The 16,934-nt window shown below is 42.3% G+C and overlaps 2 protein-coding genes across 4 annotated transcripts; both read left to right on the top strand.

Moving 5' to 3' along the window:
- The first annotated feature begins 130 nt into the window (after positions 1 to 130).
- sec24a (SEC24 homolog A, COPII coat complex component) lies at positions 131 to 13,648 on the top strand. Of its 2 annotated transcripts, XM_057053894.1 has the most exons (24): positions 131 to 502; positions 2,102 to 2,617; positions 3,399 to 3,566; positions 4,777 to 4,842; positions 5,231 to 5,293; positions 5,473 to 5,639; positions 5,784 to 5,968; positions 6,648 to 6,750; positions 7,375 to 7,501; positions 7,644 to 7,753; positions 7,875 to 7,987; positions 8,213 to 8,331; positions 8,505 to 8,560; positions 8,718 to 8,924; positions 9,042 to 9,165; positions 9,521 to 9,679; positions 9,792 to 9,965; positions 10,064 to 10,174; positions 10,660 to 10,835; positions 10,950 to 11,087; positions 11,174 to 11,278; positions 11,365 to 11,457; positions 11,659 to 11,762; positions 12,265 to 13,648. In XM_057053894.1, the coding sequence occupies exons 1-24, from the start codon at positions 442 to 444 to the stop codon at positions 12,377 to 12,379; spliced, it is 3,360 nt and encodes a 1,119-aa protein (XP_056909874.1). In that variant the 5' UTR covers positions 131 to 441; the 3' UTR covers positions 12,380 to 13,648. The 2 variants fall into 2 exon arrangements, with proteins under 2 accessions (XP_056909874.1, XP_056909875.1); XM_057053895.1 differs by lacking the exon at positions 4,777 to 4,842 and having other exon boundaries at positions 132 to 502.
- Positions 13,649 to 13,828: 180 nt separating this feature from the next.
- Positions 13,829 to 16,784, top strand: camlg (calcium modulating ligand). 2 transcript variants are annotated; one of them, XM_057053914.1, is made up of 4 exons: positions 13,829 to 14,095; positions 14,373 to 14,812; positions 14,956 to 15,021; positions 15,176 to 16,784. In XM_057053914.1, the coding sequence occupies exons 1-4, from the start codon at positions 13,951 to 13,953 to the stop codon at positions 15,365 to 15,367; spliced, it is 843 nt and encodes a 280-aa protein (XP_056909894.1). In that variant the 5' UTR covers positions 13,829 to 13,950; the 3' UTR covers positions 15,368 to 16,784. The 2 variants fall into 2 exon arrangements, with proteins under 2 accessions (XP_056909894.1, XP_056909893.1); XM_057053913.1 differs by having other exon boundaries at positions 13,831 to 14,095; positions 14,370 to 14,812.
- The last annotated feature ends 150 nt before the right edge of the window (positions 16,785 to 16,934 follow it).

Here is a 16,934-nt window from a genome sequence, read left to right as displayed (position 1 = left end):
TTTGGTCATTACCAACATACATATGCGAGTTGCCGCTCTTCTCTTGTTTCTGGTACACTCGTAAATCCAGAACACCAGAGGAAATGCCACGTGTACACACTGCGCATGCCCGACGATTTTTACGTCGATCCTGCTGGGTGATCCTAACTTCCGGTGAAGTGTCGCTATACGATTACTCCGCCAAGGCCTAACCTAAGTTACCCGCGGCTAGTTGAACGGGGGTTCTGTAGTAGCCATGGCTCTGTGATCGCCAACAACTCAACCAGTTAACTTTTTTTTTCGAAAACCAAGACCAAGACGCTCCTTTGATAAAACACCACGTCCTCCGAACCAGAGGTTTAAACGTCGCCTCGCGACTCCCAGGTAGTTGGCTAGTTGAAGGCGCCGCTAACTCTTCGCCACCCAAGCGCCTCTAAATTAGGTCCTGGTGTCTATTTCAAGATGTCAACTGCGGGATTTAATTCCCAGAACGGGACAGGGACCGGGCAGTCTTACACAAATGGTGAGTATTTTATTTTTCTTCAAACAGCCAACCTAAAGCCAAGGGAAAGTAGCTGACGTTAGCCAAGTTAGCGCTGGCAGTAGTTTATGGGTCTTCTCTGTAGTTGCTAACAATTAGCTGCATAGGTGGCTAAATAGCGCTACGATTTAAGATGACCCTGCGAGAGGGAATTTTCGGTTACGTTTGCGTAACCGGGGTTAATCTGAACTGTTAATTAGGTTGACAGAAATAGTAGCCGTTGTAGCGGGTGCTCCAGTTTCCTCGCCAAATCAAATCTGTCTTTTTGATGCCTTTCTTGTATGCAGATGACACACCAACAGGTTGTCAAGTCCATCCAACAAACATTCCCTTCTCGATTTTAGTGTACAGTGTACATCTTTCATATGATTTGTCCTGTAATCAGTCGCAGTCATTGTCACCCATTGTTGTCCTGTCAGGCTGTTCAGAACGTTGCTTGTCGATTAACATATCTAACTTTGCATGTGTAAAGTTTGTTCTGGTTTCTTTGCTGCTACAGTTGGTCTGTTTTTCCTCATTTCTGCCATTGCCGAAGGACAAACAGCCCTGGTAGTTTTGTCTTTCTGCCCTGTACATGTGGCAGGTTGGAGATGGTCCAGACGTGAACATAACAGCTTTCTATTCGCAATACCCAACTAATCTGCTCACATTTCCCCTGGAAAGATTGCATAAATGACGGATCTGAACGCAGTCAATGCTGGTTGACAGAAAAGTTCCTGTAGCAGCTTAAACCTATATTATAAGGAGCTTTTAAAACTGCACCTCAATGTTTCAGCAGTTAAATAAATTCTTGAGTAACGTGTCATTGAGAAAAATGCACTCCTGCCAGAATGGAAGTGCCAAAGAATGAAAGCCTTGTAACGTGGTTTAAGGAGACATCATTTACCTTGGCAGTGTGCTCGGTGATGTGATTGTTGCACGTATTCCCTCAGTAGTGAGACAATTTTTGTGCAGCCTTGACACACGTTGCACCTTCCACGCAATGTGTTTTCTGTCCTCCGTACAATCAGCAATGTTCTTAAAATAGGGGATTTAGCTCTGACAGTTTTTTCCCCAAGATGTTTTGAGGTGCACTAGCTGCCTCCTATCTTTGCCATTGAGAACTGTGGGTTTCTAATCCCTTCTATGATAATTGAAGTTGGGGTTGTGGTCCGTAGTAGCTCAGAGGTCCATGCTCACTCACACTAGGCGCAGATAATGAAATCCAGTTGAAGAGATTAGACCCTGCTGTCAATTCATTGGTCATATGGCGGAGTGGGTTTCCCTTGAGCTCATCTTCTTACTACAACTACTGTTCCATTTGTTTTTCATTTAACTTTTTGATTTTAGATGGCTTAGGCCAAATGTTCTAGCAGTAATTCAAAGACCCTTGAATCAAAAACTGAAGTGTTCCTAGTCCAGGAAGCTGTAGCTTTGTTGGGTTTATTCAGGAGGTTCTATTGGACATGATTGGGGCATTTGTATGTGACTGCCTTTCATAGACATTTAAAATGATTTTAAAATGAGATCTTTGTCACTTGGGATGCAAATGATATGTGCAGCTGCAGATTCTTCCATGCCTGGTTTTCATCTCTTCTACAGGTCCATCACAGCATCCGCTGTACTCCTCGGGGCCCTACCAGCCAGTCCAGCCCACCAATTCTTATCAGCCTGGCCCACCACCCACTTCATACTTGTCTCCTCCTGGCCCACCATTATTAACCAGGCCTGCGATGGGAAGTCCTCTATCACACACCCCTCCCCAGTCTGCCAGCCCCGGGCCGGGGCCCAGGATGCCCCCTGCACAGCCAACACCGCCCCCTCCTGCCATGTCTTCTAGTAGCTACTACCCAAACCCACAGCAACAACAAGCACCAGCTTGGCAGTACAACACAGCCCCCCCACCAACAGGTCCACCAATTTCCAAGAGCACACCTCCACGTGGCCCTTTGGGTAATCATGTGACCCCAGCTGCAAGTTCATCACTGCCACCACCACCACCATCGACAGCTTACAGCGCCGCACCACCCGCCCACATGTCCCACATGTCCCACAGTACCATGCAGCCCCCAGGCCCAAGGATGCCCCCCACCTCTGCACATGGATTCATCCAGCCAGGTGAACACAAACTTCTAGGATCCAATTGTGCAAAGCAGTAAAAAGTTAAAGCTATATGAGCTTCAGTGGTTATTAGCATTTTAATTATTGATACTGGTGCGTGGACAGTAAGCCTGTATTTAGCTGTTTTATTCACCTTTCAATGACAAGCGCTAAAGATATGCATATCTAGATCAGTGACATGTTGGAGCTGGACATTGCCCTCTCCTACAGTACATCGAACGCGTTGGCTTTCTTTGCTTCCCTCCCAGGAACAGGCGTTGAACTGGCACAAAGTTCAATGAACAATTCTTTTCTATCCCGTGGATTTCTCGGTTTATATCGTTACAGGGTTTTTTTTTAACCTTTGAAGATATACCTCTTTTAATTTTGGTTTCTTGTTTTCGTCTGATGAAATTTGCAAAATCTAATATCATAAAGCAACCTGCTACATCATGTAACCTTGTATTGCTACTACATATGCGTATAGATACACTATACCATGACTGCAAGTCACAATATGTGGAGCAATGACCTGTGGTCTGTGCAGTTTTAAAAACTAATCACTGTTTTTTGATATGGGGGGGGGGGTAGGATTTTGGACCAGTGTCACAAAACATTAGGAGACTTATCTCTGTACATGTATTCAATTTCTTTCCTTTAACATTGGAACTTGTCAGGAAAATTAATCCACATCTCACAAAGCCCCTCTGAAATCTTTGATATTATGTTGATTGTTCAGTCCTTCACATGCTGTGGTATTTTATAGTTGTCATATTAGATGTTTATTTCATTAAATCAGGGAGTGGACCTCTTCCCATGAATCCCATGACCTCCCATGCATATCAGGCTGGCAGAGCTCCCTATGGCCCCCCACCCACTGGACCACCACCTGCCATGAAAGCCACACCACCACCTCCTAGTGGCCCCCCCATTTCCAATGCCACACCTCTACCACCCAAGGCAGACGGTGAGTTAATTGCGCTTTAATTAAAGTCGGCATCTACAGCCCCAGAATTAGGGAAATCCCCAATAAAGGAGGTCAATATTTGGTCTGTTTAAGTTGTGTAACTTAAAATGATTAACTACGGGGGGTTTTACGCGTTAAACACTAACTATCCAACCAGCTTTTTCAAGTCGTTGGATCAGACTGTTACGATCACCGGGATCAAACGCTGATACCTTCATTTTAATGAGAACACAAGTGTCTTATTTTTTCGGCGAGAGCACTTTCAGTGCTGCGGTGTGAAAGAAACGGTATTTTTTGTCAGGAGATAATCTTTTTGAGGACTATTAAGTGACTGTTTCTGATTGGTCTGTAGTTCAGCAGTGCATTATTGTTGAGTCATGGTTTAACAGGAACTGTTTTGAAAGATTCTGAGAAGATGCCTGTTTGGAGAAGTGTTGAAAAGGGTCAAAACCTGACTAAAAATGTGGGTACAGGATCAACACTTGAAACGTCCCATTAACTGATGATCTTCTAGTGTAATGCAGGTGTGTTTTCCCGTGGTTACAGCATGCTGACAGGTTTAGTAGTGACCTTGGCTGTGATGGAGGTAAATATGTTATTGGAAAGCATGCAGAGTTCTTTACATTCATGCAGACAATCTGCTGTTGGGAAGCAGGTCAATAGCAGAGAACGATGCTAGAGTAACCACGGGGAGATTCAGTCAGTCAGCCTCTTCTAACCTTTACTGAAGCAGCAAGCTTTAGTGGAGATGTTCTAAAAACTCTGTCATGTCTCGTAAAGTTCTCCTTTTACCCACAAATTCCTACTGATCCTTTGACCACTCTATGCAAATTCTTTATCTGCAAATTAAACTCGAGTTCTGGGCGTCACAGACGATTAATGCCTGTGGTCTAAACATGAAGGAACATGAGTAGAAAACAGGACAAAGGAAAAGTTACCGTGTACTGTGGCGTCAGTTTCTTCTTCAATGATGGTGGGTTGGGTGTTTATGCCAGCTCTTTACAAATGGTATTAAATGGAGTCAAAGATGCCAAATATAACTCAGCCTTTTGATGGTGCCCTGCTCTGGCTCTCACATTTTGTTAAAGATAAATATAATTTTAAATAGCCGATTTAACGTAAACGTCTGTTGATGTTAAAATAATAGTCAGTTGCCGGCTGACGCAACCTCACTGTCTTCCCTCCCTTCTGTGATTCCTCCACATGCCAGATCACTGTGGGGGGCTTGTTAACAGCACTGAGCCCGACTCTCAGGAGGGGGATATTGAATGTCCAGGTCTGGCCAAATCTGTCACTAAGCTGTTTGACGTATTTGTCAGTGCTGTGGTGTCATCCTGTTTGTGCTGTTCATTGTATCAGAATTCTCTCATAGTTTAGTTTCTTGATGTGGTTCTGATGTTAGTCTGTAGGACATTATACTGTAGAGCCTTTTACATTTACAATGCATCCGCTGTTGTTCATTTCATATTTTTCCTTAACATCTCCGGTCTCCCAGTGTTTCATCCATTTCCAGTATCAGCATCGGGTTCATTCTCCCTCATGCCTATTTTATGTTTTTATTATTTTTACTCTAGTTTAAGTCGCTCTGTGTCTGTCGCCTGTGGTTAATGCGCCGAAAGTGAAATGTTGCTCCATTTATCCACGTCATGTTTTCTTTGACACAGGTACTGTTGCTGGCAATGGCCCACCAGCACCAAACAGCTTTAATCATGTTGACAACAAAATGGGTGAGGTCATTTTCTGTCACATACGGTTTAATTTCATCATCATTTTCCTGAAAAAGCTGCACACTTCATGAACCTATAGTTCAGTCACCATACACTTATTTTTTTATTGATGGCTAAAAAAAAAAATCACGCCCTATGTTCCCTTCTTTTTCTTTTAATTCTACCAAATGCCAAAATAGCTGGCACACCCCAGCCTGGACCACCGGGTCGACAGTTGGGCCACTACCCATCTCTCCCCCCCGGTTATCAGAACACCTCGGTCTCCCATGGTGCCATGGCTCCAATGCACCCTGCGATGCAGGCCACCACGCAGCCTTACAGTCAGGCACCTCAGCCATACCAGCAGGTGAGGAGGGAACGGGACAAGCGCTGACTGACGCCATCGTTCTTTGGCTTACTATTTTTAATTCATAGTTTATTAAGATGGTCTGTAAATATTTACTGTAACCATTTTTGACTTTTTCACTCCTGCTCATTTCCCCTCTCTTAGCCTGGAGGCCCGGGGCCAGCCCAGCTCAGCCCTTCCTTGGCTTCCATGAGTCTTCAGTCCAGCACCCCAGAAGCTCTGAGAGTGGTCAACTTGCTGCAGGAGAGGAACCTACTGCCCCCAACCCCGATCCCTGCCCCCACACCCTGCCTGCCTCAGGACCTACAGAAAGTCAACTGCCACCCAGAGTAGGCTGTTTATTATTATTTTTAAAACCTGTTATGATGTTACTTGATATAATATGCGATTCTTTAATGACCAAATCCACTTGGACGCACATTTGCATTTCAAGCACACCTAAGGTCTTTGCGCATCAAATCAAGCCAACAACTGTAAACTCCAGCTAACCGTATTTATCAGCTGTGTTTGTAAGTAAGCATTAGCACAAACAGGAAAGATGACATTCGTCCTGGAGGATTTGTGCCATTAGAAGCTAGAAACCATGTACAAATAAACAAACTAGCTTCTGCGTTCACCGTTTCAGATCTAAACTAGAACAGCCCCTGAAATAACATGTTTACATTTACGTCTTCTCGCCGTTTTATTTATTTATTTGTTTTTTTACTAAAAATAAAAAGGCATAGTGTGCGCTCTAGGCACCCACCTGCTAAATGTGACTAATGCTGGCAAGCGACTAGAGTAGGCTCTACCAAACTGAGCTGAATGATTCCCGACAGAAGGAGTTTGATGGTTTTTGGAACCGTGCACATTCTGCATAATGTTTATGTTATCCTCAGAAGAAAATGTTCAATACACTTCAGAATACATTTCAGAACCAGGATCTTAAAGTGCGAGTAAGAGCCAGACATCTGAATAAACTCCACCTGCTGAACTGCTTTTTTTATTATTCTTTTTTGGTCTTTCCAGAGTTTTCCGCAGCACGCTATGTAACATCCCCCAGACCCAGTCTCTCCTCAATAAAGCCAAGATGCCCCTGGGCCTGCTGCTCCACCCCTTCAAAGATCTCTCGGTAACACCTCAGTTCAATATTTGATGTGCACACTTTAGCCAGCCATGTAAATGTGAAACCTGTTGTACTCGGCTGCAGAAAACATTACAATTAACACTGTCAACAAAATGGCATTTTCCTGTGAAAACAACCGTTTGTTTTTCTTTGAAGAGCTGCCTATAATATATATAATCAGTTCAATATAAATGAACTGGAAATATTCATGAGATAAACAAGAATTTACCTTCCTTTCATGCCTGTCAGAATTCTCAATTTTCACTCATGAATATGTGACAGACAGTATCTCAAACAGTAATGGTGTGTCTCTGATAGCAGGTAAGAAAGAGAGCAATGTAGCGCAAAACTCAACAGTATTTCTTCTATCAGACTTTAACTGACTGAACAGGAAACTCTTTTAATATTGAGGTTTAAGTCGCTAATCCTTTGGGCAAAATGTGTCAAGATGAATTTTGGTTTGTTGATTTAGTTGGCTGGTAATTTAGGAAGTTGGCAGGCAACCATTGCGCAACTCCAACAGCCACAAGAGAACCTTTTTGAAAGCCATTTTGCCTTTTCCGGCAGTAAACAAGAAATAAGTTGTCCTCGAGCTGATGTTTTTTTTTTTCCCCTGTTTCTTCTTTGTAGCAACTTCCTGTGGTTACATCCAGCACTATCGTCAGGTGTCGGTCTTGCAGAACATACATCAACCCCTTCGTTTCGTTCCTAGACCAGAGGAGGTGGAAATGCAATCTGTGTAATCGGGTCAATGATGGTAAGAGGGGGAAGCGAGGTTTTGTTCAAAATGAGCTGTTGTCAATCACATAGAAACAATAATAATTCTACAGTTTCTGTTAAGCACAATCCACACAAATGGTGTTCTGCATACTAAATATTGTGACTGTGTCTGTCCATAGTTCCAGAGGAGTTTATGTATAACCCTGTCAGCAGATCATATGGGGAACCACACAAAAGACCCGAAGTTCAAAATGCCACCATTGAATTCATTGCTCCTTCAGAATATATGGTAGGTTTCCCAAGTTTGAACGACAATAGGTTTATATTGTTAATGTACTTGTACTTGTATGTAAATGTCATATTTGGTCTTTTTGTAATTAAGAGGTTTGTGTTCTCCCTGGTTTCCACAGCTGAGGCCTCCACAACCTGCTGTTTACCTCTTCATTCTTGATGTATCCCACAATGCAGTGGAGACAGGTTACCTGAACGTGTTCTGCCAGTCGCTCCTGGACAACATCAGTTCGTATGTATAACATTACATTTTCAATTAACTAATTAGAAATGTTGATTTCCTGGAGCTCAGTAAGTTTCTCAAGATGATGCTGAGAATGGGCACAAGTTAGGGAAACGGTCGTTAATCCATGTTAAAATAAATGGTGACGCTGAAACGGCGAACCGAAACTTTAATAATGCAGGTTTAAAAGAGTCTGTTCTGTTGCTTATTTTGTTGTTTGTCTCTGCTATCGAGGCTGCCTGGAGACTCCCGGACGAAGATCGGCTTCATCACCTTTGACAGCACCATCCATTTCTACAACCTCCAGGAGGGACTTTCCCAACCTCAGATGCTCATTGTGTCAGACATTGAAGGTGAGATGCAGCTGGCGGCTCACCACCCTATTACATCAGAACTTATTAATATTATATAATGTCAACAGATTTCACTGCCTGGGGCAGTGGCAATAGTTTTTATTAAGATGATATCTGCAAATATTCTGTTTCTTTTCATTTCTGTCTGAATAACATGTTATTGTGTTCCACAGATATCTTTTTACCAACACCAGACAGCCTTTTAGTTAACCTCAATGAATGCAAAGAGGTAGGTATTTTATTTCTTGTTCTGTCATTTGGTTTTAGAATAATGAACTGTGAGCCTTAAACAGAGACTAGGGAGTGAGAAAACCTCACTGAGAGTCCTCATTCTGTCATTCCAGCCTGTGAAGGTATACAATACTCATCCTGTCATTTCCTTCCAGCTTGTGCAGGATCTGCTGAAGAGCTTACCTACTTTATTTCAAAAGACCATGGAAACCCAGTCTGCACTGGGTTCAGCGCTGCAGGCTGGCTTCAAGCTGCTATCGCCTACAGGAGGCCGCATGACTGTCTTCCAGACACAACTGCCAAACCTCGGTGCAGGGGCCCTGCAGTCCAGAGAAGACCCCAACCAGAGGGCATCTGCTAAGGTAAGAGCACAGATGTGTGCTGGATATAACACGTAAGGAGCTGTTCAGGCTTTATATTTACAGATCCAGTTACATTATTTTTCTGCATCATGGGCTGTCCTGGTTTTTCCATCTCAGGACATACAACACCTCTCCCCAGCAACAGACTTCTACAAGACGCTGGCTCTGGACTGCTCTGGCCAGCAGGTGGCAGTTGACCTGTTCATGCTGAGTGCACAGTACTGCGACTTGGCCTCGCTGGGTAAGTCCAACAAGTAAAATGTCTGCGAAGGTTCCCAGTCATCCAGGTCAGGCTAATTCCTGTTGTGCGGGTCTTGTTAATGGCTCCTGAAGAGTATAAGTTCCCCGAACTCCCAAACGGTCAGCGAGAACTGATGAAGCCACTTGGATGAGAGGTGGAACGTCTTCAAGAAACTCAAATAGTCCAGTTGCTATGAATCAACTACCAGAAATATCCAACAAGTAAAAGATTAGTTAATCAACTCATAGATCAATTCAACAACAATGGCAAAATAAATTGTTCAATTTAGTTTGCATTGCTTTAGGTTAAGGTTTGGGACCATTTCTGATCGTTGCCACCCACTTGTCTCTTGCAGGCTGTATATCCAGATTCTCTGCGGGAAGCGTCTACCACTACCCCTCCTACCACCACCAGCATAACCCCGCTCAGGTGGAGTGTTTCCAGAAGGATCTGAAAAGATATCTAACCAGAAAGATCGGCTTTGAGGCTGTCATGAGAATACGCTGCAGCAAAGGTGCGACGGTCCAACAGCTCAGCTCAACTCTAATCCTTCATTAGATGTGCATGACTTCATTTAAAATTTTAGGGGCAATGACCACTTATTTCCCCACTCTGTTCCTCTGCAGGTCTTTCCATCCACACTTTCCATGGAAACTTCTTTGTGCGCTCCACCGACCTGTTGTCCCTTCCTAATGTGAACCCAGATGCCGGGTTTGCAGTTCAAATGTCCATCGATGAAAACTTGGACGACATGCAGGTTGTCTCGTTTCAGGCTGCCCTGTTGTACACGTCCAGCAAAGGTGCATATAAAGACCAAGCCTTGCCTGTGTGTTTTTATTGTTTTAAAAATAAAATATCCCAGTGGACTCTGGTTAAAAGAAAGACTCTTCTCTTGTAGGCGAGCGGAGGATCCGCGTTCACACCTTGTGTCTCCCTGTGGTCAATTCTCTGTCAGACATTTTTGCTGGAGCTGATGTGCAAGCCATCACTGGACTGTTGGCCTGCATGGGTAAACAACTCATCTGTTATGTTTTTGAGCATCCCTCCTAGCCTTCAAATAAATATATTTCCCTCAAACTTGCGTCTGCGCAGATGGACGCATTTACGTTTGTATATGCATCACTTATCGCTGCATTCAGCAAACATTTTCATCAGCTGACCCAGAAATCCATTGCAGGCTTTTCAACCACTTCACTGTTGTTGCCACTGGCAGATGGAGATGAGTGGTGACAGCTGTGGTTACCTAGCAACTGCCTTATATTAAGCTGTCAAGTCTGTTCTGTCATTTCACAACTTACAAAATAGACTTTTTTCATTTTTAAAAAAAATCTGAATCTTTGTACAATATTCAGAATACCTGGCCTTTATATCCTCATTTTTTTTTGAAACTACATTATTCTTTAATGTATATTTTTCTTAATTATGCTGTAGATGTCTTTCCAATTAAGGTTGCTTGTTTTGTCCTAACAACTTGAACTGCATCTTGTGTCTCAGCTGTGGACCGTTCTGTGACATCTAGTCTTGGTGATGCCAGAGACGCTCTGACCAACGCTGCCATCGACTCTCTGACTTCATACAGACAGAACGTACTGACCATCCAGCAGCCTGGCCTTCTGTCTCCAGCCTGCCTTAGACTCTTCCCGCTCTTCGTCCTTGCCCTTCTTAAACAGGTCTATAACTTGTTTTAGTAAAACGACTGTTTAAACCACATGGACAATTACAGTAAATGGGTTTTATTCCCAAATATCATGTTTCTGATCCAGTTTTCTGTGTTTCTGCCACAGAAGTCCTTCAGGACAGGTACCAGCACCAGGCTGGATGACCGAGTGTTTTCCATGTGTCAGCTGAAGTACCAGCCTCTGGCCTACTCCATGCTGATGATCCACCCTTCTCTCTACCGTGTTGATGATCTCACAGACGAGGTGAGGGAACAGAATTCTGCATGCTTTCAAAAAACATTTATTTATTGCTTTTTATCCTCATTGTTTTGGTCTCTGTGAATTGTCAGGGAGCGTTGAACATCAACGAGCGGACCATCCCTCAGCCCAGGCTGCTGCAGCTCTCTGTGGAGAAGCTCAGCAGGGAAGGCGCTTTCCTCATGGATGCAGGAACAGTAGGATGCTTTCACTACTGTCATCATCTAAAGTGGTGCATGTCTGTGTTTATGGCTGAAACATGCTTTCTTTTCTTTTATAAAAGGTGATCTACTTGTGGATTGGACGGAATTGTAATCCCATCTTCCTCACACAAGTTCTTGGAGTTCCCAACTATGCTGCCGTGCCGGAAAACCTGGTAAGAAAGCGCGATCTGCACCAGTCATGCTTACAGTATACAACCTTTTGAAACCCCTCATTTAGTGCTCCTTCCCCAGTTTGCCTCAAATCTTCAGCTGTCCTTGGTCATTTGTGATGATTGTCTTAAGCGATGAAGTCAATCTGCTTAAATGCTGCAGAGCCATTTTTTAATATGGCTCCATCCTTCTCCATCTGACAGAACTTGCTGCCTGACTTGGACACGGCTGAATCACAGAGAACCAGAGCTTTCATTGGCTGGCTGAGGGATCAGAGGCCATTCTTCCCCTCTCTGCATATCATCAGGTAAGTGTGTGTTTATTTTAATAGATAACTCATTAGACCTACTGAGAGTTGAGGTGACCTTTCACAAAAAAGTGTTTTATTCATGCACTTTTAAAATTGAAAGCAGTATGAGTCCATTTACACAACAGTTCCACTGTCTCTAAGTTTGAACAAAAAAAATTTGCAAGTGGTGACTGTTTATAACTGCTTAATTGGAAATGAACCTTAACTTGAACTGTTATTGACCCTTAAAAGTATTTTGTAAGATGGCCTATGGCTGAGTCTGCGTTTGACTAAAGTTAGAACAGGGTATTTACCGTACTTCAAGTCTCCAGTGCCGGGTAGAAGTCCTCACTGCAGTGGAATGTTAACAGCATTTTTTCACTTTTGTATATCAACGATCATCCAGCTGGTTGAAACTAAATGATTATGGAATTCTTATTGTCAACATTTAAAATGAAAGTGCTAATGCAACTGTCATTTTTGTTCTTCTTCCCCCACTTTTAATGATTTACCCTCTCAGGGATGAGAGCCAAAGGAAGGCCAGCTTTATGCAGAACATGATTGAGGACCGAACAGAGTCTGCCCTGTCATACTATGAGTTCCTCCTTCACCTCCAACAGCAAATTTCCAAATAATATTCACTAGGACTGTGGCGATGGCGGAACACTGAAGCGTGTGTGTCTGTGCATGTTAAAGAAGTTGGAGGCAGAATGAAGGACTCTCCTGCTGTGGCGCTTCACGTCTCTAAGGAAACGCTCCCGAGCAAAATTGACCTATCTCTCAAATTAAGCTATCTACGGAGAGAGAGAGAGAGAACTGATTCTGATGCCTATTTAGCACCTTTTTCTGTGCTGAATCAGCATATTAGAAGAAGAAAAAGATCTCATATGATGGTTGTGTTGAGTAAACTGTGATTATGTCAGCGATTGAATGAATCAGTGTTTATTCTCATAGAAGAGTTCTATATTACTGAGGTATCATTCACATGCAGTCCAGGCAAAAGGATGTTCCAGGTGTTTGTTTTTTTTATCCAGAAAGCACAGTCGCCTTTACTCAAACAATTCAACCATTTGTACTTGTATATTTTAGGTTTATTGGGATGTACGTTTGTGCTCAAAGACTGTTATTGAGTGTCTGTATGCAGGAAAAAACACTGAACAATAATAACATTCAACAATTGTACCTGAAGGGCAGAACATGTGATTTTTTTTTTTCCTCAGTCTTTGTGTGTCGAACAAATCTGTACACTGTCGTTAACAAAGATGCGTTTGTAGATCTGATTTGAATCGGTGGATTCAGCAGTGGAAAATCATCATCATTGGTCTGAGCTGGCCTTTAGTTCTGTCATCTTGTGTCGCTGGACATTCTGGGCACCATTTCCTTTTCTGATAATCTAATAATTTATGAGAATCCCGATCTGATTAAATTCTATAATTGCCTTGTATGGGAACTCATTTTTATTAATAAACCTCTGTTCAAATACGGACACGATGAAATATTTTAATATAATAGGATAATGGAAAATCTTTAACACAGAATGATGAAGCCATTGTGATCTTTTATTTGTGCTTATTGATACTTGTATATTGAAAAGACTGCGTTATATAACTGAAGTAATACTGATGATTTTAGTAAATGTAACAGTTGAAATAATTCTATGAGAATAAAGTGTTTGGGAATTTTTAAATGTAGTTTTTGTGTTTTGGTGGGTGAACAGTGTTAAGAGAAAATGAAGACTTAAAAAACACAGATTGTGGACCAGTACAGTCAGATTTTCTTTTGCTGAAGTAAGTTTTGATAACGTTTCATACAATTTGTAATCTATGTATCATATCACCGAAATGTATCTAGAGAAAGACTAACACTATGTTTTGCCCCAATAAATAATTCTTTCTTTGAACAGAGCACCTGATGTAAGTCTGATCACGTGACTTGGACTCTAGCCATATTTAAAGTTGCAATTTGTGCGGGAGCTTCTGACTTTCAAACAACATTATATATAAGTCTGAATATGAAAAATGTGTGGGGAAAACGTTGTCCATCGACCACGCCTCTTTGGGGCGAAAGACAAAAGTCGCATATTAACGACGTCATGACTATGCGCACTCGTTTGAGCGAGTCAGTGCTTTTGTGTTGTCACCACGAAGTCGCTAAGCCTTTATGTATCTTGAAATTGTACCGTAGTTCCCGTTAATTAATCCTAACCATGGAACCTGGCGAGACCACCGAAGAGAAGACAATGTCTGCTGCGCAGAGAAGAGCGGAGATCCGCAGGAGAAAACTGCTCATGAATTCTGAAGAGCGGATGAACAGAATCGTAGGCTACACGAAAAACGACTCTGAAAGTAGCGGTAAGAAATCTTCCCTGGTGTTTTCTATAAAACTGAAATATTGGCCTCCAAGACAGTTTTAGCCATGTAGATTACAGATGACAGCTTCTTAATAGAGTTCCGGATTTGACTTCCAGTACCATATTACCCAGGAGATGTTGAAATTGCTATATTTACTGTTGGATATTTTAAAAATGAATTATTTATGGTACCAGGTTGGTTAATCAGTGGTTGTAGCTGAAGCTGACAAGATGACAAGCTTTTATAGTAATGTTGGTTCTATCTATATCTGTAGCAGGAGCCTCCCGGCGGTCCACAGAACCTCATTTCCACCTTGACCTGGCCAGGACAGAGCCAGTTTCTTCATCATCTTCACCCAAACGTTCTTCAGGGCATGGAAGCCGTTCCCACAGTGCCACCCCAGAGAGGAGAGCCTCGCCCCTCCCAGGCTTCAGTGAGACCCTCTGTGGTTCTCTGGAAGATGATCTAGCAGGCATCCGAAAGAGAACTAGGGGGGATCGGGTATCAGACGACTTAAACAGCTCGCCCCGTCCAGGTCTACAGAAGTACTTGTCCCGCTTTGATGATGCCATGAAACTTCGGGGTCAACTAGCCAACGAGAAGCCTGCGCAGGACGGAGGCTCTGACCTGGATGAGTTTGATCCCTTCATTGTCTTCAGGCTCGTCGGCAGCGTCCTTCTCGCTGTTTTTGTCAGGCTTTTTGTCTGCAAGTATCTGGTGAGATCAAGTTCTTTAAAATAGTTTGTGAGACCGATCCATGTGCTGTTATTGCCAGGTTACCTGCTCGATTATAGATACATTTTAAAAATAGAATATGTCAATATTGTGCTGACAAATGGCTTGTGTGTTTTTTATTCTAGTCAATATTTGCACCATTTCTGACCCTTGAACTGGCCTACATGGGCTTATCCAAATATTTTCCAAAGGTAAGTTCACAAATGATAATTTGTGATTGTTTTACAGTGGTTCCTTGATTAATGTTTTAATTAATGTGTTCTCAGAGGTGCATACATTTGACAGATACATATTTTTCTGATTAGTGAGATGAATCAGCAAAATCTATCATAAATTCTCCACCAGGTAGAAAAGAAGGCCCAGACCACCGTGCTGACAGCAGCCCTTCTACTGTCTGGCATTCCAGCTGAGGTCATCAACCGCTCCATGGACACCTACAGGAGGATGGGCGACGTCTTTGCCGACCTTTGCGTTTACTTCTTCACCTTCATCCTCTCCCATGAGATCCTGCTCCTCTTTGGTTCAGAGACTCCCTGACAGACCTGGATCTGGATAATCTCAGCATCTTCCTTCTGTATCTCCCATAGAAAAAGGACGAGTTTGTCAGGTTTGTTGTAGATGGTCTACAAGCTAATCTTGGCTTTTGCTGGACGAGGGCTCATTAGTGAAAGTTTAGACTAAAGGTCAAATGCTTTTATTGTGCTGCACGTTTACTGAGAGCGATCGTTTATCAGCTCTATGACAGCAAATGTTAAGTGTCGCCATCAAGATTGGACAATAAATTACTCCATCATTCTGCTGTTTAAGCCCTGGGTGAGGAAGCACTGGAGTGCCTGTAGGAATCAACAAAGGGAATCTCGTTTTTATAGAGGATTGTTTAAATGCTCAAGTAAAAATGTGTTGGGTTTTTTCATTCATCATTTGATGACGACCTTTTTTCCTGGAAGTTACCAGAGGCATGTTCTAACTAACCTACTGTGACTGTGTTATCTGTGCTCCCATCATGCACCAGGCAAGCTGCTGTAGATACAGAGCGTTAAAAGTAAAAGCCATTAGCTGCTCCATTAGCGACTCCATTTACAATGACTTGCACAGGCTGCAGCATCTTGGCAGATATTACTGTCTGCTTCAGAACTGCTGAGGAAGGAGTTCAGACCATAAATTCAGAGACAGTGCTATTCCATCATTTTTGGAGCGCAAGCTGGTCATCTGTACTCCAAACACCAGCTATGCTTCTTCCAGTTACAGTTTTCAGGATTTCATCACAATTACATAATGGTTGCAACCTGCTGTGTAACAGCTTACTGGTTTAGTCTTTATCTCCATGCTTATTGTGCTGATTTCTTGAAAAGGAATCCTTTTGTGATGATTGGATTGTTTTATTAATTTAACAAACCTATAATTTTTACTTCGGAATATTACAAAAAGGTTTTCTATTTTCATCAACCTTGTATTCACCAAGTTTTACGAGTTTGTTCTGCCAGGTTTACCATTAGGTCTGAGATTGCAAAATTAATGTTACAGTACTTTTATTAAAAGGTGATTAAAGTGGCCTATTTAGAGGACAGCACTGACTCCACACGTGAATGTGAGGGTTTTTCGACGTGTGTGTTGAGTCATGCTCTGCTTCGTTCAGGCTTTATTTATACATACTTTAAATATACTCTCTTCCTATGTGGTGTTGTATACTCCCTCCATATTTCCAATATCATCCAAGTTAATTTATTAGTGTGAATGTTATTTCATGTGAATTATTTGTGAAATTTGTTTTCCTGACTTTCAGAAGTACTTGATCGTTTGTGGCAATGTTTACAGAATACCTATTTGTAATGATTCTTGCAGTATATTACATATTTGAATTTTAAGAAATATTTGATGTTAACACGTTAGTCTCCATTATGTATATAACATAACTAAAAAAATCGTGACAAATAAAAACAAAAGTGACAAACTGTTTTGGTTGTTTTGATTTTATTGAATAGTCGTGGTGCACATGTTAGTTACCTGTGCCAAGGAGGTTTATCTCCAGCAAGGAAGCATTGTCACATCTGGCATTTGTTTTTATTCTTTCTGTTGGCGAAATAACAGAAAAATTTTGAACGGC

Source organism: Takifugu flavidus, chromosome 14 (genome assembly GCF_003711565.1).
Source record: "Takifugu flavidus isolate HTHZ2018 chromosome 14, ASM371156v2, whole genome shotgun sequence".
Lineage (NCBI taxonomy): Eukaryota > Metazoa > Chordata > Actinopteri > Tetraodontiformes > Tetraodontidae > Takifugu > Takifugu flavidus.
Note: the sequence above shows the minus strand (reverse complement) of the source record. Positions and strands in the feature narration are given on the sequence as shown.